This window comes from Theobroma umbraticum, unplaced genomic scaffold (genome assembly GCF_002168275.2).
Source record: "Theobroma umbraticum cultivar Fairchild unplaced genomic scaffold, ASM216827v3 scaffold_31.0, whole genome shotgun sequence".
Lineage (NCBI taxonomy): Eukaryota > Viridiplantae > Streptophyta > Magnoliopsida > Malvales > Malvaceae > Theobroma > Theobroma umbraticum.
The window spans coordinates 1,283,779-1,304,854 of NW_018397283.1; the positions used below are offsets into that span (position 1 = coordinate 1,283,779).

Here is a 21,076-nt window from a genome sequence, read left to right on the forward strand (position 1 = left end):
CTTTGGAGGCCGAAAGCCGACTGCAAACCACTGCATACCATAAAATGATAAAAAAAAAGATTTGCACTAATCTTCCATATTAACATTATCGTCAGGTTTACATCACTGTGATCATGGACTCCTGATCAATGAATTTAGACCTATGGCTCTTCTAATGGTTCAATCTACAGAAAACAAAAAGGGATTTGCGAAGTCAAAATTAATAATTGTTCATCTGGCCCCTTGGCCCCAACCTTGCAACAGCTTTGTGTTAAAATTTAAGCTAGCTTTGCTATCTTATTCATTCTCCACTTCACTGGGACAGGATCTTTCTTTCCTACTTACTTTCTTTTAGGAGGGGTTAGATAGAGGGGTTATTCCAAACTTATAACCTAAGATCTCTGCGGCAAAAGTCCTCTTCAAAGAGGCCAGGGTATGGGGTGTTGATACCCAAAATCTCATAAAGCTTTCAAAGCTCTGCTGTTGTGTGATTTCGAATTCTTGAATGTTTTTGCTTCTGACTACTTTATGTTCATGGTTTGGCAAAAGATTAATGCTTTACTTTAGCGGTAAACATCAATCACTTTGTTGAGTACCTGTGCATGGATTGATCCTATGAACTTCAATAATCAATGTAACCTCCCTTATTGACCAGCTAATATAAGGTTTAACGATAAGATGATGAGTAACTTAAAAAACGATCATTCAACATCAGCAAATCTCCTTTTAAATTCACATCATTTTTGATTCATTTTCATCAACGAAGCCTTTGTTCTGACCTCATCAGTTACTATAGATGATATATGGAAAAATTAATGGAAACATGAACGACAGCAAATGCAAAATGGAACATGATAATTAGATGGTAAAATACTTTCTCCTAGATGTTACATAACTTATGATCATGTTTAGCCACTAAAGATACAGATAGACTGGTGGTTTCTGTGGGCCAAAAAACAGACTGGTGGTTTCTAATTTCTAGAAGCCCTACACAACTATAAAGCTCTAATAGCCAGAAAATTCCAAAGCTGATTAACCCATAAAGCCTCCTCCAGGCATATTAGGTGGGGCCTGAGATGAAACTTGCCCCTGTGAAACCAATTGTGAACGGCCTGGACCTTGAACATAACCTGGACCCATTCCTGACCCCACCATTTGTTGTTGCTGAGGTAATTGCTGTTGTTGCAGCTGGGGAAGCTGCGGCTGCTGCTGCAGTTGTGGAAGTTGCTGCTGTTGCTGCATCTGGGGCAACTGCTGTTGTTGTTGCAGCTGGGATAGCTGCTGCTGCTGTAGCTGTGGAAGCTGCTGCTGCTGCTGCTGCTGTAGCTGCGGATGCTGCTGCTGTAGCTGTGGATGCTGCTGCTGCTGTTGCAGCTGAGGGAGCTGATGCTGCTGCTGCTGTTGCAGCTGAGGGAGCTGTTGCTGCTGCAAGTGAGGGAGCTGTTGTTGTTGCAACTGTGGAAGCTGCTGCTGCTGCTGCTGTTGTTGCAGCTGTGGAAGGGGCTGCTGCTGTTGTTGCAGCTGTGGAAGCTGCTGCTGCTGCTGTTGCAGTTGCGGCAGCTGTTGCTGCTGTAGCTGTGGTTGCATCTGCTGGTGTTGCTGCTGTTGCAATTGTTGCTGTTGTTGTTGATGCTGGCTAGATATTTGTGGTTTAAAGACAACCATATCCTGATTCGACAAATAGCTTAGCTCAAAATAAAATGCAAAACTCAAAGTTAACAGATAGAGAAAGATTAAAATTAAGATTCCATTTGGTTGTTCCTTTTACTACTTGCTTTTTAATTTGGAGAAAAAGGCAAAAGCACGCTCAGATATAAAAGCAGGTAATATCTTCGAATAATTAAAAGTTAAAAATAGTAATATTTTTGACAAAAAAGAATGATAGTACTTCTATATTAAATAGTTATGTTAGCATTAATATGCATTTTAGGATTTTTTTTCATTGTTAATCAAATATCATTTTGCTTTATAGCAACTTTCAAGGAAGCAAAAGCAAAGGCTAAAAGCAAATAGCATAAGCAAGAACTAAATGGAGCCTACAGAATATTCAAATAAAAGCCACAAGTTACTCATCTAGTTTGCAGCTTTTTCCGTTCTTTTTTTTTTTTTTTTGGTTTTGTGGAGACTGGAATGATGGCCTGGTGGGGTGTTGGAAGTGCGTAGTTGGGAATGATTGCAGGTTGGTTTTATTCAGTCCACAATTTTATAATGAAGGTGGAAGCTTAAACTGGTGTCGATATGTAATGCACACTCAACGAACTAAAGCTTGGATTGAAGGCCAGAAAATTCTCACCCCGGGGAAAAGCATTCCTATCAAGCGGCATGCTTTGTCAGAAACTGAAAGCAGCAACGTCTGTGATGGTAATTGGATTACAGCACACTACAGAAATGAGAAGGGAGAAACTATGTCAGAATAATCCAGCTGTAATTCCATAATTACGCAATTGCAAAGCTTTTCAAAAAAAAAAAAATTACACAATTGCAAATAATTGATAGGATAAAATTTAAGAAATTCTAAACTCACAAATTAACACGGTTCCTAGAAACACTCAAAAGAGATTCATATACAATTACAAAGTCTCAAGCTTTATCTGTAAGTATCAAGAAAACTCTGAGCAGTACTTTCGCTTATATGAGGGTCTACAATACAGAAGATGCTTCTTGTTAGTTGGTGTTTTCAGGTTGATGTTGAAAAAGGTCAAAAAGGGCTCAATTCCTCAAGTCAGCTTTGACCTGTGGGGCCTGAACTTGATCAGATTTAGTCTATGTGAATCAAGAATTACTTGAATACCAAGTAGCAGAATTGACATGAGACTGGTAAGGGTTGTGATCTCATCCAAGTTGCGCTAATCTAGGGATAAATGTACTGCCAAACATAATATTTTTACATACAATGTCTGTAATGTTAGCTAAGCTATTGTGTGTGTGTGTGTGTGAGAGAGAGAGAGAGAGCAGTCTAATGAACCATTCCAGGAAAACACAACATAAATACTTGACTGGTTTCCAGTAAAAAATAGAAAAGATCCATTTGGAAAATATTTAAGTGTTTATCAAATCACCTGGTTAACCAAAATGAAATTTGACTATCCTCACCACATGCATTTAACATAGTTAAAACAGAAATTCACTTGACATATGACATGTGAACAAATGGTTATGACTAACAATTAATATTCTGTCAACTGAGCACTACTCAATACTCATCCAGGGCAATGGCAAAAGGTGTACCTATATTCCCTTTTTCTTTTGAATAAATAGTATCCTATATTCCCATCAAAGACAATCAAGTTTACAGCACTTCTACAATTACTTGAAAATGAAAATTAGCATGCCAAAATAGATGTCCATAAAAGAAAACAATAAAAAAAATGGCAAGTAATTCAACAATCAATTTTGACAAGACATTCAAACAAGAAATTTTGCATTGCTTCAAAGGGAAAATTATCCTGCAATCACTTACAAGCTTCTTCTCTTGTAGCTGTCCAAGAAATCCATGCTGATTCATTGCCCTGAAAACTAAAAAATCTGCCTTCCCAACATATTGCCTGATGTTAAATAAAACAAAGTTAATGAGAAATTTGAAAGATATAGGAAAATGTTTTTACAAACTAAAACTTACTTGTTATTCATGTGATCCTGAGAAATAAGACGAACTATTTGCATGGTTTGTGGCCAGTGTGCTGCAAGTCTGAAAATACAAAAACCAAAATCCTCAGGTTCTATAAACTAGATTGGCATTAAGTATATACATAAAAAATATTTATTCTGTACGGTGACCATCAAAGAACTCAAAACCATGCAAAAAAAGGTAGGGCCACCTCTACAAGCAACAGAATGAAAGCATTTTTACTATTTATAATTTCCCCTAGGGGCTAGTGTATCTGAAAAAGAGAAGGAAAAAAAAAAAATTCAAAAGTTACATGAGTTAACCATAGACTTACGTCTCGGAAGCTGAGGCACTCCGATAACCCTGCAACAACAAATTAAAGCATAAGCTTTAAGCATCAAATAGAATGCAGATGAAATACCTCCAATGTCAAAAGTGTGTTTGAAGCACAGTACGGAAGTCATTCATAAAAAACATCACAAACAAAAATAGCGAATAAAATAAGGTGAAAAAATTGAAAGTGTGTTATAATAGAAATAATACAATCATCAGATACTTGTGAACATACTTCCAATCTGGTGATAAACACTGGCTGCCCTTGTCTCTGGCCAGATAAATTTCCCTGTATCCATATTGACCATTCAAGAGATATTAGTAATCCCACAACTACAACAATGAAGGGGCAAATAGTACCAAGAGATCTAGCATAAAACATAAAAATCATCAATGATAGTTCAAGATAATTAAAAGGGACAGGGGAAAAAATAAATAATCACAATATATATTTATTTATATAGTATATATTAAGATAAGCAAGGAGAAAAAAAAAGTCAAAAGAATGGCAATTTCTTGTCTTGATCACCCTCTCAAACACTTACTTTGGTGGAACTAACAAAGCCTCCCATTTTATTACTAATTTAAGTGAAAGCAGTGTCTTATGGAGGAGACAACAAAGGTTCGTGGGCCCTCTCAAGTAAATGGCAAAGCATGGAACACTTTTGCACAAGCATCAACTACATCCATCCAGAAATCATCACATGCCTTGCAACAAATGTAGAGCCTTAAGAGAATTCTACTTGTCATTAAAACTATCATCCCGTTTGATTCAAGGAGGACAAAAGGTCAAGGAGGGATCAAACGATTACAGGAAAAAACATGATATACCAGCAAACATCCAAGCAAGAATATCCCTAAGTGATTGTACATAGCACATATGTCTTCCTCAGGCAAAAGGCAAAAAATAGCTCTCAGTAAAGATATAGTTGATTGGGAGATTCTAAAATCACAGAAGATTACAAGAGCCGAAAGTACTATAGAATCTGCTAGGACGATGCATGTGTCAAAACAAAAAATAAATAAACTATGGCTATATTTTAGAAGGAATTCACACATAAAGTTTCAACATATACTAATTTCAAGAAGATTTTTCCACCAAAAACAGCAAATCAATTGTCATTATTGTCTAAAATCAAGCCCTAGATTACCTCCCAGACTTTAACATATTTGGATTGTGCTGATTGCAAAGCGCTTGATGTCGGTTGTGATAGCGGCATATTAGCAGCTGAACTGTTGCTCACTCCAAGTGTCTGCATTCCAGACTGTACTTGTTGAGACATTCCTGGAGTAGGAATCATTGTGCCAGTTCCAGAAGAGACAGTTGATGGACCAAGACCACTCATGTTCTGACTCATGCCAACTCCACTTTGCACCATTTGTGCACCTGAATGGTTTCCTTGGCTCATACCAGGTACTGATGGGCCCATACTCACTCCGCCTTGAACATTACCCAACGGTTGTGAGATTCCAATGTTTGAATTTCCAGTCACATTAGAAGTTGTAGAAGCAAATGAACTAAGACCTGAGTTTGGTGGGACCTGTACAGTCCCTGTAAGAGCTCCTGAGCCAGTTAATGAAGTCATACCCGATTGCCCAGATGAAAATACAGTTTGAGCTGGAGGCACAGAAGATGCCATTCCACTAGATATCATATTGGACATATGCATGGCCACAGGAGTTTGACCCATTGATGGAAGGCCTATAGAAGTTCCTCCAGTGAGAGCAGCAGAGTTCATCACCCGTGCTTGAGAAAGATTGTTTAATATGTTCACATTTGCAGGAGGCACAGGACGTAAAGGTTGTGTCATACCACTTACAGAAGGTTTTAGTTCTTGCACATTGTCACCACTGTTCATCACCTCTTGAGTAGTTGTCGATGGTGAAGAAGTTTGCAAGGTTGGGACTGCTGGAGAAGGAGCACGTGGAACAGATGGAATATGTGAAAAAGCAGGTCCAGTTCCCATGGATGTTATTGTTGTTGGCTCCTGAACAATACGAATTATGAGTTTACAACAACTTATATATCCAAACAACAGATACAACCTTTAATTAACTAAGGACATGAGCCTTACAACTTTTACGGTAGCAGTGGGTACATTTCCAACAGAAGCTGGTTGCCGGCTCATCATAGATCCATTCACTAAAAGTCAAAACAAAACAAATCTTAAGCAAGAATTGATCGCAACAACAACATAATAAACCTACAATTAATCACACCTGACCAATTGTCTAATGCTCAATTTTTATATTTCCAAATGGTGTGTGTCTATCTATATCTGTTGCACTGTCTACAGATTAGTATTATTAAAAGAAACAGGGTGCACAACAAGGCCACAGATATAGAACAGGTATTCTTTTCTGTTATTAAGTTCTGCAATAAAGGCAAAACTTTCCAATTTACAGAAATCCTTAAGTTGTGATTGGGATATGTCTAGGTTTTTCTGATAATTGTTATTTTACTTCTTAGATGCTGAAGAGGAAATAAATCAATAAATACAGCCAACAGCTTCTACAACTTGGCAATATTAAAAGAAGCCTTCTCTAATAATGAAACCTGAAAAGGCAATATTGTGGATCTGAATGAAATTAGACCTTACAAAACTAGGATAAGAAAATTCAAGGTTACAACTGAGAGGTTTAGCATCCAGCATACCATCTGTTAGCTCCCTGCTTTTCTATTTGCTAATGTGCTTAAGAGAGCAGAGTGACGAAATTGACTAAACAAGCACACAAATCAGTCAGTCACATGCGATTGTCAGTATACAGTTAAAAACTGCATTCAATCAGAAGGGATCAACAAATTCTGCATTAAACCACCTGACGGAACAGAAGTTGGAGGTGGCCCTGTAACCGAAGTGACAGAAGCCATGTCCATTTTCACAGGACTCTGATTGGGTGTCAAACTTGGCACTCCAGGGCGACTTAAAGCAGCACGGCCCTCCATAAAGTTCTCCGAAATCAGAACAAGAAACGGGGGGTTTCTAACATTGTCAACAGGTGGATCTGGTGCTCGCGGGTTTCGCTTTCCCTGTATTTCCAGTTAGCAGAGAAATGTTAGTGACTATGTAAAGAAAACATAATTTAGAATAAAGTCTGGTAGAATCTCCTAAGTAAATAGTTTTCCAGATGTTTATTTATATGAATATTCTTCCAAAGCTGCTCTGTACTTAGACATTGCTTCATATATATCAGGACCAAGTTCCCAAAAGGTGCTATGGAACAATCACTATAGTATAAATTTTTTATCAAATGTTCAAGAGAAGAGAGTCATAGATGTTGGAAGACATGGTCAATATATCCAATGTTAGAGAGAAGACACGCAAAAGAGTCACAAGGAAAATAGATAAAGAAATGTTATCATCATTATTCCTTACAGCACTGTAGATTGTTTTTAGCTTTGACAGCTGCTTCGGACAGATGACAGATAAAGAAACAGAACACTGCAATGAAAACAAAGGGTCAGTTCACATCCTAAAATGGAAAGCCAGAACTAGGAGACATGATAAGATAAATACTGCAGAACTACCTGAGCAAATGATTTAGCTACTGTTTCAGCATCAGACAGACGACTCTCTGTCTGTGCTTCAATATTTTCAGTCTGCTCCAAGTTTTGACTTTGTGGTCGATAGACTGGTGTAGGCAACGGATAAGGATTACTAGCAGCAACAAGAATGCAATGTCTTTGTCCATCCACATTTTGTTGAGTTTGGTTTCCATTTGGTGCAATAGGAAACATCTGACCAGTACATCAAATAGTTACAAAGGATAAATGTTGTGATGTGTCATATAACATGTCAGGCCTACATAAACAAAATCTGTCAACTTTAATTGACTAAATAGATGGAAGGACAACATTGACACCAGGTACCAAAACTCAACCAACCTAAAAAGGTTTTGGACCACTGGTACAATGTACCCAAAATTTTTCTATTTCAAGTTGCCATTACCTTCAGCAAAACATTAAACTGGCACATCATGGTTCTACCTCAGGAGAATGTTAGGCAGAATCCACATATGCACTTCTTTCCCTCTTTTCTATTGACATGGAGTCAGCAATGAGAGGTTAAATAAAAGCCTGTATTCAGGCTCCAATGATGTTCATATCTAGGGTTTCACTCAATTGCTCTCCCAAATATTTGATGGCATCTGTGACAATATGCAGAGTCACAGCATCTTTATAACCAAAACATATCTTCAAGCAAACCAGCTTTTAGGTGAAACTTATACCTTAAGAAAAATCAACTAAGTAAATGCCCTTAACTTGTTGGAAGAAGCATCTAATTTAAGGAGATAAATCATAAAGCAATCTAATTAAAGAAGACTTGGACAAGTAATTATCAATTGGAATGCATAAATCAAAGCACAAATGCACTTAAAATCACATAAAAGATTGATACTCCATACCATCAGCGCTTCAGAAAGCCCTTCAGCAATTGCAGCATCATTGAAACCACCACCAGAAAAAGGTATCGCTGACAGCCATTGTAAGAAAATATCAACATCTTTTGTCCACCCACTACGTTGAACTAGGCAAGCTGCACAAGGCACCACATTATTTTCCACAAAAATGAAGTTTTGATGGTAATAACACACTGCAAGTTGAAAAATAGAGCAAAGAACGTACCACAGTATGATCCATGAGTGTTGAATGTGACCAATGCAAGCTCAACATTAGATGTAGAAGTCTTCTGTATTTAGACAAATGACAGAATTAATATATGTGCATGTAAAAGGCAATATCAAGCAAACTAGATACCTTAAACTCACTGTAAAGATTTTTATGCTATCTTTTACTGAAATGTCAAAACAAAAGAAAAGTTATAAAGTTACAAACTAAAAATTGAAACTGAAATGGCTCTCTATATTCACACAAATGCATGCTAATTCCCTCATGTAAAATTTAGGGGCCAGCACTGGGTTGCCTATAAACATTGTCTTACAATCAGTTATTTGTAAATGCAATGGTAAAGAAATGATATTGTCTTTTGTTAATTATCTACAATAAATATTCAAGTAATTATCAGATGCATGCCAAGTACCTAATACAACTAATTTTCATAAAAAAAACAAGTACCTAATACAACTGAAAATGCCTCCAACAACATTGTAACAGTTGATTCTGTATAACAAGAGGATGATCATACATTTACGAAAGTAGCTTATCAGAAAGGAAGAGGGAGGAGAAAAGCTTTTTTACCTGTCCAGTCAACTCGCTACTATTGAAACACCTGTGGAATTACCGCAATCCATCAGACAGGAAAAACATACATGCCCAACATATATTTAAGTACAAAACATACAAATAATAACAGTGGTTAACAGCCATAAATCCGATGCAGGGTTTTGAGACATGCAGTGTGGCCATTCTCTCCAATGAACCTCAGATCCTTAATTTAAGCTGAAGCAAACATTCTCATTTTAACAAACTTTGTAGGATATGACAAGCTTCTCAGAATGTTATTTGTATGGAAACTTCAACTAAATGTGGGATAAATTCATATTTTTTAAACTTTCATATCAATTACAAAAGACAATTTTGTGGGCTTAAAATGCCTTCCTTCCAGAAACAAGATTAAAATCATCTATTTTGGTAATAAAGATTTCAAAATATCTCAATTTTGAAAAATTCAACAGGGAACTGACAGTCTACAACCATAAATACATATTCTACCATATAACATAATGGCCAAGTCGGTCTCTACTGAGGATAATCTTTTCCAACTCACTTTTGAAATTAACAAAATAATCCATACATATGGACCTTACATTAATAGATCAAAATCCCTAGTCTAAGGAGTTTGACGTTACCAATGGCTTTTACAAGTCAATTACTCATTCATCAAGCAGTAAGTGCAAATAGTCAATTCCTCATTCATCAAGTAGTAAGTGCAAATGATCATAAACAATCGAGCTGCTTAGATTCAAGATCACAGAGTCCAAAAAATCTAAAGTACAGCCTCAAGTAATCAATATTGATAGGTTCTTAAGGACCACTCAGAACACTTGGTTTAGGTAAAAGGAAAAGCACAAAAACACAAACTGAATGGGCATAGCTTGGATGAGCTAAACTTGCATTTCTATCAAATAATTAAGTAGTTCACATGAAAACCGTTCTCCTTCACCTCAGAAAGCGTTTCAAGCAACAAAAAGCCAATAAAAGCTACTCTGACGGCAAAATAATCACCATCAATTTTTACTCCTAGAACTATTTGTTGCTCTGGCACTACATTAAAGCATATATTTTCATTCTTAAACTAAAAATTCAATGAAAAGTGGCCATAAACTCACAGAATACTTAAAATAATGACCATTTAGAGGGGAAAAGAAAACAAACGAAGAACTAAGCGCACGAATTAATAAGCAAAACAATCATCCTCAAATTTTGACTAGAGTATTTCACAAACATTGGCATCAAGTTTCACATAGAATGGAAATTCAAAACATCTATTTTCTAACAAAGATTGCAACTTTCTTACCTAGTATTAATCGAATTAAACTATATACACAAATTGAGCCGGAAAAAAAATGTAAATTGAAGAAACAGGGAAAGAAAGGGTGGGACCTGATGATCTTGTCGAGGTAATCAGAGACGACGGTTTGCCAGTAGGGACCCATGGCCGCGGTGCCTTCGACGGCCACGATCAGCTGCTTCTCCGCCATCTGCTGCTTCGCGTTACAATTGTTATTGGAAATGGCAACTCAACATAGCGAGAAAATGCTAACGAGATGGGCAATGAACTAACTAGGAGCGAAAAGGAAAAGAGTTTGAAGCTTGATTTTTGTTCTTTACCCAAAAAACAAGAAGCTCTATTTAATATTTAGGACTCGGAAGTCCTTGCCTTTACCGGAACCTGACTTCTTATTATTTTAGTGTTTTTTTTTTTTTAATAACCAAAGAGTTTTTTAAAATAAAAAAAAAACCCGAAATTAGTTTGTGGAGTCCAACCCAAAAATGGGTCTTGGGTTTCCGCGGGAGCCCAGCGGGAACCATAGGGACGCAGAGGAAGACTCCCGCGTTTACGGCCTCCTTGTTGTAATCTTAGTAGAGAAGGAATCGAAGCCAAGGAGAAAATGCATCGACGACGACCCGGATCAAATGATTGGTTTATGGCCTTTTCCACATTTATATCTCTTCGCTACTTGTAACTAACTAGTACGAAGGTAAGAAACAGAACACCACATTTCATCTGTTCCACTCCACTTGTCTTTTCTCTATCATTCTCGGAAGTTTTTGGTCTTGTTGTTGTGCTGGAATTTGGTTTCACCTGTATTCCCCCCCCCCCCCCCCCCCTTCCTTTTTTCTGGTTAATTTGAAGGTCTACGGAAGAAGACAAGTGTTTTATATTCTTATCTGGCTTTGGGTTTTGTTTTGTGCATTTGGAAAAGACGATGCTGCATTATCTTCAGCCCGCGAAGCTCCAAACCAAGAAGGTAGTGTTTCTCTCTCACTCTCCCTCTGAGTGTTCTTTTTGTGATCCCTTTTGATTGTTCTTCAAATAAAGTTTGGGTTTTGATTGGAAATGGTTGATGGTAGTGATCTTCAATTTAACCCTTTTGATGGGGAAGGAAAGAATGCTTGACAGACAGTTAAACAATTACTAAGTGTACAAAGGAACTAAATCGGATCATGGTGCATTCTGTCTTATACGAAATGAACACTTTCATTTTTGACTACCTCACCTGAAGACATTTGTATGGGATAGTCATAGTATTCAACTTCATTTTGGTAGATTGATCATAAAACTGAAATCAAAATGAGTTTCAGTTGAGGACCAAATGATGTGATTTTACAAAGGTTGCTCGTTTAGCGGAGTAAAAAAGCTTTGTTGTTGTTGTTGTTGTTGTTGTTGTTATTGTTGATTTCACAAATTTACGGGGCACCTACGCTTATTGATTGTGCCAATTTATTTATCTCTTTTCTCAAAGGAGATCTTTTGGTGCTGAAGAAATGTAATTTTTTATGGTGTATGATTCATGGTAGATGATGATTTTCCAATTTGATTACATCTTGGGCTGCTATTCATATGTTTGCAATATTGGCAGCTTGTTTTTGAGGATGTTTTTTCTGCACGTGATTGTTCCACACTTGAACATCTGAAAGAGTTGAGCTCCAGGCGTAGATTAATTGAGGAATCCATTAATCAGAGCAGCTCTATTACTGAGGCTATTGCAAGAGAAATGTCTGGAGGCTTGACTTCTCAATGTCTAAGGGTAATTTGTTAATGGGGGCTAATTTCACATTTTAATTTCTGTATAAACATTTCCTTTTGCACTCCAATATCTCCATTGCTGTAATGCATAAATTATTGAAGGCGGAAACCTGCTTTTGCCTCTCTCGTTATTTTTTTTCACGAGGGCAAGCACATATTAAGTTTGACTAGTTTTATTATCAATCCATTTAGTTTGATTTGCACATATATAATTAAATTTGACTGAGGAGACAGAAGTTTATTCTGGTTGAATTTCGTTTTTTATTATGAATGCCTCAGGACCTTAAGAAACTGGACCAATACCTGCCATGGTTGGAAACGTTGATTTTTCATGTCGATTTGGTCTGCAGCAACCACCATGTTGTTCATTGGATTTCAGAACTGAAGATCCGTTGGAGCAGCGCTCTTAGCTCATCATCTTTTTTTAACCTTAGGGGTCCAAAGCTTTTTCAAATTGATAATTTACATTATGAGCTTGGTATGACCCTTTACCTTTATGCTGCATTGCTTCGGGAGAGGGCTGTAGAAATTCTTCCAACAGGTAGGCTGACATTCTCACGTCAGCTTCAATTATATGAATTTTGTGTTTGTAACGTTGCTATTTTCTGTGCATTGTGCTAGATTTGGTGCAATCTGCCACTCTTTTCAGAGAAGCAGCTGGTATTTTTCAGCATCTTGCTCATGAGGTTTTCCCCTCTTTACAATCTGCACAGTCAGTAGGAAGGCCACCAGAAGCCACTCCATCCATGTCTACTGTTATGAGCCTAATTTGCTTGGCTGAGGCCCAGGTTAGTGTTAAGGCTTTCACATTTCTATATAGTGGGATTTCTATCCCAGGGTCCGGGCTTCTTGGCCTGAAATTCATTGCAAAAATCTTTTAATATGCAAGTGTTTTGGAAGTGTTTATTTTTATCAGCTTGTTTAGTAATTTCATTGTCTCTGATAATTATTCTTTTATAAAAATATAACAGGCTGCAACCATAAGGAGGGCTGAAGAGAAAGGATCTACGGTTAGTCTTTTGACAAAGCTGCACTATGGTATTACAGAGTTACTTGGTGAAGCCACTGCTATTCTATATTCAAATGCCGGAGAGTGCAAAGATATTTCATCGCGCTTCTTGGTATGTATACATTCTGATTATTATAATTTAATAATTAATAATTATATTTATACTTTATGTCTGCTATTCAATTTTAACCATGCAATCGTTTTAATATTTTAGTAATAAATAGTATTATGTTTAATTATTTTTTACATTAACATAAATCTTTAGATAATTTATTCATTCAACAAGTATGAGCTTGGCCTACATATGGTCCTTTTCTTTGCACTCATTCATTGTTGATCTCCATTCTCGAGAAAGTCTACAGTCTTCAACTAATGTGTTGCATCATTTTATTATCACTAATTATAGAGTGAATTGAATGCAAATGCACTATTTCTATTTTCTGAGAGAAACTCTTCTTTGCTGTTGCTTATCCTTGCATTTAGACATTTTGCCCTCTGTGAAGGAGCTGATATGATAGTGTTCTCTGTGAACTGTTCAGGAATTTCTATCAACTTGCAAAGCTCTACACGAGTTAAGAAGTTTGAAATACCTCGCAGAAGAGCTAAAGATAGCTGACCAAGTTGGGGTTGCTGTTGGAGTTCTTCGCGATGCATTAAACAATGTGAAAAAGAAAGTTCCAGGAGAAGAATCATGGAGATCCATATTTAGAAAAGAAATTGATGATGCTGCTGATATGCTACGCAAACTCGAACGTGAGAATGATATTGTCTGGCAGGAGAAGATCCCCTGCGGCGATGAGTTGCCACTGCCACAGGGTAAGAAGATTGTCGATGCTAAACCTTATAATCCCCAAAGATTGGAGAAAGAACTTATTTTCAAGATATAGATGTACATACCTTTTGTACAGTAAACCTTATATTGGTTTCAAGGGAGGAACAGTCACTAGCTTCTTGAGCTTCCTCTCCTTCCTAAGGTGCCAGAAGGGGAGATGCATTATTTTTTAAACCATTACCAGCAAATTCTTTTTCTTGTTTATTTTTGTAATTAAACAGTCCATCTAAACAAGAGATTACGGTTTGTTAAATACCGAAAGGGCCAAGGTTTTGCTGAGTTTTTGAACTGTATTTTTGAAGGCTTTTGTAATATTTGGTAGATTATACTACTATTGTGAGTAGAGACATAAAAACAGAATAGCCATGACAGTAAAATTTCTGTCATAAATATTCATTTAAAATCTGCCATATTTTTCAGTTCCTAACAGCACATCTCAGCTTGACCTCTCTTCTGCTTTTTCATCTTCAACATTGATTTAAGCAGCAAGTCTCTCATTGTAATAGAATTAAGAGTGGTGAAGTTGCATTATGACTGCAAAGCGGAGGCCCCTGAGTTAAGGCTTAAACTCTCCAGTTTGTAATCCTCTTTTTCATTAATTCTTATCAGTTGGTAGCTGATAATTGCTAAGAGTTTGCTTTAATTTCTTCTTTTTCTTTTTCATTTAACCGCGATGTAACTATAAAGGTTACATACATTAGCAAGGACTACATTTTTATTTAACTCTCCATTAAATGGTGCAACTAAATAATCGTCAAATCAAATTAATATAGCTAAAATCTAAATCTATGTATAAGTGTATAATTATTCATTATAATATAAAAAAATAATTTTTTATTTTTATATTTTTACTGTAAATGATCAATACTCAGCTTCTTTTTTTTCCTTACATTACACATCCTAATAATCAAATTTTAATTTAGTAAATTACTTATAAATATAGACAATATTTTTAATTACTTAGAGAAAGAAAATGGTCGCGAGTCTGCCAAGTGGAGGAGCGAAAGCCACTTTTTTGCGCCGTTTTCGGTTGGTTTACGGAGCGCCAAGGCACAACACAGGGTTAACTCCTAGTTCGCGGGAACATTCCCAAGCACAAGCTACCATGGCAGTTCATTGCAACTCCGTTCTGTTCTCTTGCAAAACATGGCGAAACAGGGCTACCAACCCCATATCCGCAATCTTACCGACCCGTCTCTTCTCTGTTCCTCAAACCCCATTTAGCTTCCATTCAGATGGGTTGAAGCTCTCAACATGCCGGTATAAATAAACGTAACTGAAGAAATATGATTGTTTCTGTTTGTTTAAATGTTTGAAAAGAAATATTTTGATTTTTACAGGTGGGATAGGGTGGTTTCTGCCGTTGTTTCTGAGGAAAGTGCGGTTGGGTCCAGCTCTTCTGGCACTGATGAGTACAAGCTCACTTACTTAGAGGTTTAATCTGGGTGTTTTATAAATTCAGTTAATTTAGACCATTTGTTATTGGATTTTGAGATGGTTTTCAAATTTTTGGTTTTTAGGGGAATAGTTGGCTGTGGGATGTAAGTGGGGTGAGAATTTTGGTGGATCCAATTTTGGTGGGTAGCTTGGATTTTGGTATTCCATGGCTTTATGATGCTGCCAAGAAATTTTTGAAGAATTTCAAGGTAATTTATCCATGTAATGTAACTGATCTTCTTAACACAGTTTTGTTCTTTTTAATTGGAATGCAAAACTTTATTGCAGCTTTCTGATCTTCCTCAAGTTGATTGCTTACTGATTACACAAAGCCTTGATGATCACTGCCATTTGAAAACCTTGAAACCGCTCTCAGAAATGTCTCCAGAACTTAGAGTCATTTCAACTCCCAATGCCAAGCCTTTGCTGGATCCTCTTTTCAAAAATGTGAGTTAAGATTTTAAGTTTTATGGTTTTCTGCCTCTTTTGTTTAATGGCTACGGTACATGGTTAATAGCCATTCACATAGGAATATCGGCATATGAAACTTGAATGGTAACTGAAGTAGGTGATACACTTGATCTGGACTAATAGTTCTTGCCTGATGTCAAGGTGATACATTGACAAGTTGCTAAAAGTTGCTTTAGTCTAAATAAATATAACCCATGAAAGAGATCAATATCAATTTGTATTAAAGCATCAGTGGTGTGAACATTTTCTTCTTATTTGCAGTAAAATTTATGTCCAACATTGTTGAACTTTACAAGATGGTGAAAGAATGCTGATGCTGCCAATTTACTTGTAGATAACAACTAAATCTCAACTAATTGCAGTAATCAGAGATAGATTGTCCTCATAGGTCCTGATAGTGGCTGATAATGTGTAGACTACTGCAAGTTTTTCCATCTCAAGTTGAATGCGACTTTCTCTTATGTGTGTCCGTGTGTATGTGTGTGCATTTACGCATATGTGTATGAAGACACATCTGCAGTTGTAAAGTGAAGTGGGGAAAGTTTTTCAGCTCATTCCATGTAATTTAGTTTTCAGAGGTTTTTGTAGGTATTTGCTCCTAGTTTTCCTCTCCACTGCATCTTTGTGATTTTGTTCATGGCATATATCATCATATAGATGCTAGAGTCAAAATGTAATGCAAAACAAAACTTGTCACTTAATTATGCGATTCTGTAGTGGAACACAATTACTCAGACTTTCTTTGGAACTTAACTAGTTTGAACCTCGTGTGCTATCATATGTACAATCCATGCATATGATTTAACATCAATTCGCCAACTCTACCATGTAAAATCCTTAACATTAGAATCTTTCAGGTCACATATCTAGAACCTGGTCAAGACTGTGAAATTGAAGCAGGAAACGGTTCCAAAGTCAGAATTCAAGCTACTGCCGGGCCAGTTCTAGGTCCTCCATGGCAACGACCTGAGAATGGGTAAAGCTTTCCAAGCTTCAACTTGCCAATGTGACTTTAAGTATAATGCCTTGCATCCTCCATTCCTAACCATTGGTACCTTATTTATGTCCCTTCTGGTGCCCTCTGTTATTTTCTTATGATTGAATTCACATCTAAGGTTTTTGCTCCAATGTCTTGGCATGATGTATTTCAGGTATCTCGTCATTTCTCCACAGGGCCAATTGACTCTTTATTATGAACCTCATTGCGTATACAACAAAAATTTTCTCGAGAAAGAGCGGGCTGATATTGTTATTACCCCAGTCATCAAGCAGCTTCTTCCTAATTTTACTTTGGTTTCGGGACAAGAAGAAGCAGTACAACTGGCTAAACTGCTGCGTGCCAAGTACAGTATTTGACCTCATTCCTGGAAGCTAAGTTGAATCAATAACACTTTATCGTGCTTATGCATTGGTCATTCCCTTTCTTCTTTTGTAGGTACATTGTGCCAATGAAGAATGGAGATCTTGATAGCAAAGGGCTTCTCGCTAGCATAATTCGATCTGAAGGAACAGTTGAATCATTCAAGGTCATATTTCTATACCCTTTATGAAAAATAAACGAGCCAAGGCCCCTCTTAAGACAAGAACATATTAGCATTGTAGGAGGAAGAAGTGTCCTCACTGATTTTCCACAACTATTTTGCCCTGAGGAAGTTAATTATGTTCCCAATGATTGAGTATGTGTTTTTCTTTTTCGAAAATGCAGGAGCTCTTGTCAAAGGAACTACCAGATGCACAGGCATTAGAGCCCACCCCTGGTGTACCATTACAAATTCCTGCCCCTTAAAATTTCTCATAAACCTTCATACACTTTGCTAATGGAACTGCATATATCAGATAGTTTATATATGACAGTCGCGTATTTCTGCTACTCTCCCAGTCCCTTTTTCACTATCCATATTTCCTTTTTGAGATGTTCCAAAATGAAGTCCTCTGAATATCTTAAATACATTAAAATTTTTATCTTAATTTTCATGAAAGTGGGAGAAGGACAATACCTTTTCCTTTTTCAAAAAAACAGAAGAAAACTTGGTATCTGGGCCTGGGTAATGGGCTGTTTGTGAAACTCTGGACTAAAAAGGAATGGTCTGGAAAGTATGGCAGTAACCCAAATTGCAAATTCCCTTTGATGGGAAGCTTAATAAACAATGGATGATCATTCTATCCACTCCTCAGAAGAATTCAAACCGTACCATGCCCCCTAAAGAAGGCAACCATGGACTTTGTCCACTATTCAAACAGGCTAGATATCTTCCCTGTGGGGTGTTGCTTTGTGGTGATTCTCCCAGTAACAAACCATATTTAGCAAAATCTCTTCTGACTTTCTCACTGAATCTCGCTGTAATGCTATGTGTTAATTCGTTCTTCTAGCAACTTGTCGTTCAAAATTTAACATAAATTAGCTAGTTGAACTTAGGGTCTTGACTTTCTTGTTCTATAATCAAATTTTGTGGCAAGAACTTAGGACCAGCGCTGTACTAAGAAAATTTGCAGCTGAAATCTAATGTGAAAGTCAACAGTGGGTTTGGTAGCAATCTGTTAAATGGCAACTAAAGAGATATAAAAGTAGTACTCTTTTCGTACTTTTTTTCTTAATCTCCATACAAATCGAACAGAGATAAATATTTAAAAATGAAGAAAATACATATTTAATTAAAGTTTATTCGAATTCAAATACCCAAATTGGCCACTTGGCCAATTTCACTCAAGTCAATGTCAAATTAAACCAACAAATATGGTCTCCAACACATGGTGTATCAGTTGGCAATGACATAGCAAAGCAATATAATCAGTTATTCACACTATTTACGTTCCTCCTCCTTCCCCCTCTCTCTCTCAAATTTTATCGTAGATACAAAATTTAATTAGCGAAAAAATTTGATTAATAGGGTTTTCGAAACTCAGTATATAATAATAAATTAATCGATAAATACCAATTTCGAAGATTTTCATTTTTCTATTCTTGATAATATTTATGAAAAACAGAATACTATATCTTCACGGAATAATTATTTCGGTCTCCAGTTTTTTTTTTTTTTTTGTGTTTGTTTTTATCACTAAAAACGTGATCTTAGCTGTAATCGCACACAAAAAAAGAAGAAAGAAAGCTTATTGGTGCATGACGAGTTGACGTAATATAGTATGAAAGTGTTGACCCAGCTGATGATAAACATGTCATAAATTTTTCGACCTAAGTTCGGTCAGTCGAATATTCTCAACTCGAACCCCAATGTGACACTTTGATCAAACAATAAACCAAGAAACGACTTTTATATATAGTCTATCTTGTTTAATTATTATTTATTATTATTATTATTATTTATGTTCCTATGAGATTGCAAGAGTCATTTGGCCTTTAGATTCATTGAACCGACGCCTTTCCCTAAATTCCTCCTCCCCACGAAAACACAAAACTAAAACATTAAGGAAATCCTACTCCAGCTCCATGTTCCATGGCTCCATGTCTATCTCCATGCCGTCTTCCATTTTAAATTCCTTCCAATTTGGTTTTCTTGCCCACATGCTACTACTCCCCAAATCATCCCCATTTGGATTATCTATAATTATCGATCCTCCTGCGATCATCGTCGCAACAGTAAAGAATCAGATTCGAAATTTTCTTTTTTTAGAAAATCAAAATTTGAGTTTGAATTTATATATAAAAATCGAATATGAATTTCGTTGACATGAAATGAGGATAAACATATTGGTTTGGAAAGACCTACACCGGATACCTAAGGATAATTGATTAGCTAAGTTTGATTGGTTTTGATAATTAAAATGGGAAATTGATAAGGAATCTTGGACAGTAAGATTCTTGGGATCGGAATATATTTCTATTTTGTGTTCCTTACCAAGAAGATAAGTTAAAGAAATAGAGAATATGCTTAAGACAATGAGATGATAACATATCCAAATCGCATTGAAAATGTGAGCATTAAACAAAAGAAAAATATTCTTCCATGAACCAGAATATTCGGAAGTGGACCCCTAGAGAGAACTCCACGAGCAGAAGTACAAATCAATTTTTACTGTGATTATTGTCTCTCCTTCTTCCCTGATCAATAGAACTGAATGGCGTTGGTCGAGAGGGAGGAAAAGTCATGGCAACAAGGCCAAATGGCCTTTGTCCGAATGTGGAATTTGAGTAAATGAATATACTATTCTTTGGAGCCAATGAGCCTCGTTGGTGTTAGATTCTCTTCCCAAGGGGGACACGTTCATAATCAAAGGCAGCAGCAGATCACCGCCATGCAAGAACATCTTTGGCTTGTTGTCGTGGGCCCTGTCGTAAATGCCAGCATTGTTGTACCACCATACATGGAACTTTCATGGATGCCACTTAGTTAATGGAGATGCTGATACCATAACTAAATTGGGTTTCCATCTGTATTTCCTTTGGTTGAAACTTTCTGAGTCTTTCTATGTCATCTATGACGATAAACCATAACAGGGATGACGTTTACAAAATCGTGAATCAGATCTTTAAATACCTTAATTTAATTTGACGAAGTTCTTTTTGGGGATATAAAATTATTAAACAATGAGTTGAAATGGAAGGGTTGAGTTTGATGTTTATGGCACCATTTTCACATTGCATATAAGCTTATTTGAATCTTCTTGTCTTCCCTGTGAATCTGATTATCGATCGAGCATGGTTGACTTACCATTTCAGTAATCAAAAGTTTTGTTGAAAGCTTTTGCTATGCCATACACGGACTTGACCTTCTAATAACTCGACCTCTAAATGAAGCTAAATTAACATTAATATGAAGAAGAACAGTAAACCCTGATGCAATCTTGAGTACATGAAACATGGAACAAGATTGATTATCATTCGAATTTGGAGTAAAGGTGAAATGGGGTTTTTTCAAAAGAGATTTTAATCTCAAATTTAATCTTTTTCTTTAAAAAAACAATAATCGTTAAGTCAAACTTTATGGATTAAAATAGATGCTGCCATTATTGAAACTTTTAGGTTAATCTGGTGCAATTTTCCATCATATATATTACTTTCTGGTAGGAAGGGACAGGGAAGAATCATATGGTCTCAACGTTTTTTAAAAGTCATGGAGGAGGTAAAATGGCTTCTACGCAACCACATAGTTTCTAGGATATGGGCATCTGTCGGACTGACAGAAAAGATTTGTAATGCTATCCAATTCTGATCGCCTATTTTCTTGTATAACAAGATT

The 21,076-nt window shown here is 36.5% G+C and overlaps 3 protein-coding genes across 4 annotated transcripts; 2 read left to right on the forward strand and 1 right to left on the reverse strand.

The window, feature by feature from the left end:
• Positions 1 to 817: 817 nt before the first annotated feature.
• On the reverse strand, positions 818 to 10,733 carry PFT1 (phytochrome and flowering time regulatory protein (PFT1)). Of its 2 annotated transcripts, XM_021443910.2 has the most exons (16): positions 10,485 to 10,733; positions 9,120 to 9,150; positions 8,547 to 8,610; positions 8,327 to 8,457; positions 7,449 to 7,658; positions 7,297 to 7,362; positions 6,740 to 6,950; positions 5,995 to 6,062; positions 5,445 to 5,907; positions 5,071 to 5,360; positions 4,155 to 4,208; positions 3,921 to 3,949; positions 3,599 to 3,667; positions 3,440 to 3,524; positions 2,273 to 2,359; positions 818 to 1,647 (listed from the first exon to the last, which is right to left on the reverse strand). In XM_021443910.2, the coding sequence occupies exons 1-16, from the start codon at positions 10,580 to 10,582 to the stop codon at positions 1,012 to 1,014; spliced, it is 2,592 nt and encodes an 863-aa protein (XP_021299585.1). In that variant the 5' UTR covers positions 10,583 to 10,733; the 3' UTR covers positions 818 to 1,011. The 2 variants fall into 2 exon arrangements, with proteins under 2 accessions (XP_021299585.1, XP_021299584.1); XM_021443909.2 differs by having other exon boundaries at positions 5,071 to 5,907.
• Positions 10,734 to 10,936: 203 nt separating this feature from the next.
• Positions 10,937 to 14,426, forward strand: LOC110428174 (Endosomal targeting BRO1-like domain-containing protein). The gene is made up of 7 exons (XM_021443912.2): positions 10,937 to 11,083; positions 11,309 to 11,353; positions 11,966 to 12,133; positions 12,412 to 12,673; positions 12,754 to 12,920; positions 13,104 to 13,253; positions 13,681 to 14,426. The coding sequence occupies exons 2-7, from the start codon at positions 11,312 to 11,314 to the stop codon at positions 14,026 to 14,028; spliced, it is 1,137 nt and encodes a 378-aa protein (XP_021299587.1). The 5' UTR covers positions 10,937 to 11,083; positions 11,309 to 11,311; the 3' UTR covers positions 14,029 to 14,426.
• A 516-nt stretch (positions 14,427 to 14,942) lies between these two features.
• Positions 14,943 to 17,874, forward strand: LOC110428328 (Metallo-hydrolase/oxidoreductase superfamily protein). The gene is made up of 8 exons (XM_021444139.2): positions 14,943 to 15,233; positions 15,314 to 15,407; positions 15,494 to 15,619; positions 15,699 to 15,857; positions 16,739 to 16,857; positions 17,033 to 17,224; positions 17,317 to 17,407; positions 17,587 to 17,874. The coding sequence occupies exons 1-8, from the start codon at positions 14,947 to 14,949 to the stop codon at positions 17,665 to 17,667; spliced, it is 1,149 nt and encodes a 382-aa protein (XP_021299814.1). The 5' UTR covers positions 14,943 to 14,946; the 3' UTR covers positions 17,668 to 17,874.
• Positions 17,875 to 21,076: the final 3,202 nt, after the last annotated feature.

Bases quoted from the DNA above. Each gene is read 5' to 3' on its own strand.
- PFT1 (XM_021443909.2), bottom strand. From the start codon at position 10,582: ATGGCGGAGAAGCAGCTGATCGTGGCCGTCGAAGGCACCGCGGCCATG. The intron at 6,951-7,296 runs GTAAGGAATAAT...CTGGAAATACAG, and splicing joins TAAAAACAATCTACAGTGCT to GGAAAGCGAAACCCGCGAGC. The intron at 3,668-3,920 runs GTAAGTCTATGG...TTGTATTTTCAG, and splicing joins AGTGCCTCAGCTTCCGAGAC to ACTTGCAGCACACTGGCCAC.
- LOC110428174 (XM_021443912.2), top strand. From the start codon at position 11,312: ATGCTGCATTATCTTCAGCCCGCGAAGCTCCAAACCAAGAAG. The intron at 12,674-12,753 runs GTAGGCTGACAT...GCATTGTGCTAG, and splicing joins TGTAGAAATTCTTCCAACAG to ATTTGGTGCAATCTGCCACT. The intron at 12,921-13,103 runs GTTAGTGTTAAG...AAAATATAACAG, and splicing joins TTTGCTTGGCTGAGGCCCAG to GCTGCAACCATAAGGAGGGC.
- LOC110428328 (XM_021444139.2), top strand. From the start codon at position 14,947: ATGGTCGCGAGTCTGCCAAGTGGAGGAGCGAAAGCCACTTTTTTGCGC. The intron at 15,858-16,738 runs GTGAGTTAAGAT...AGAATCTTTCAG, and splicing joins TGGATCCTCTTTTCAAAAAT to GTCACATATCTAGAACCTGG. The intron at 17,408-17,586 runs GTCATATTTCTA...TCGAAAATGCAG, and splicing joins GAACAGTTGAATCATTCAAG to GAGCTCTTGTCAAAGGAACT.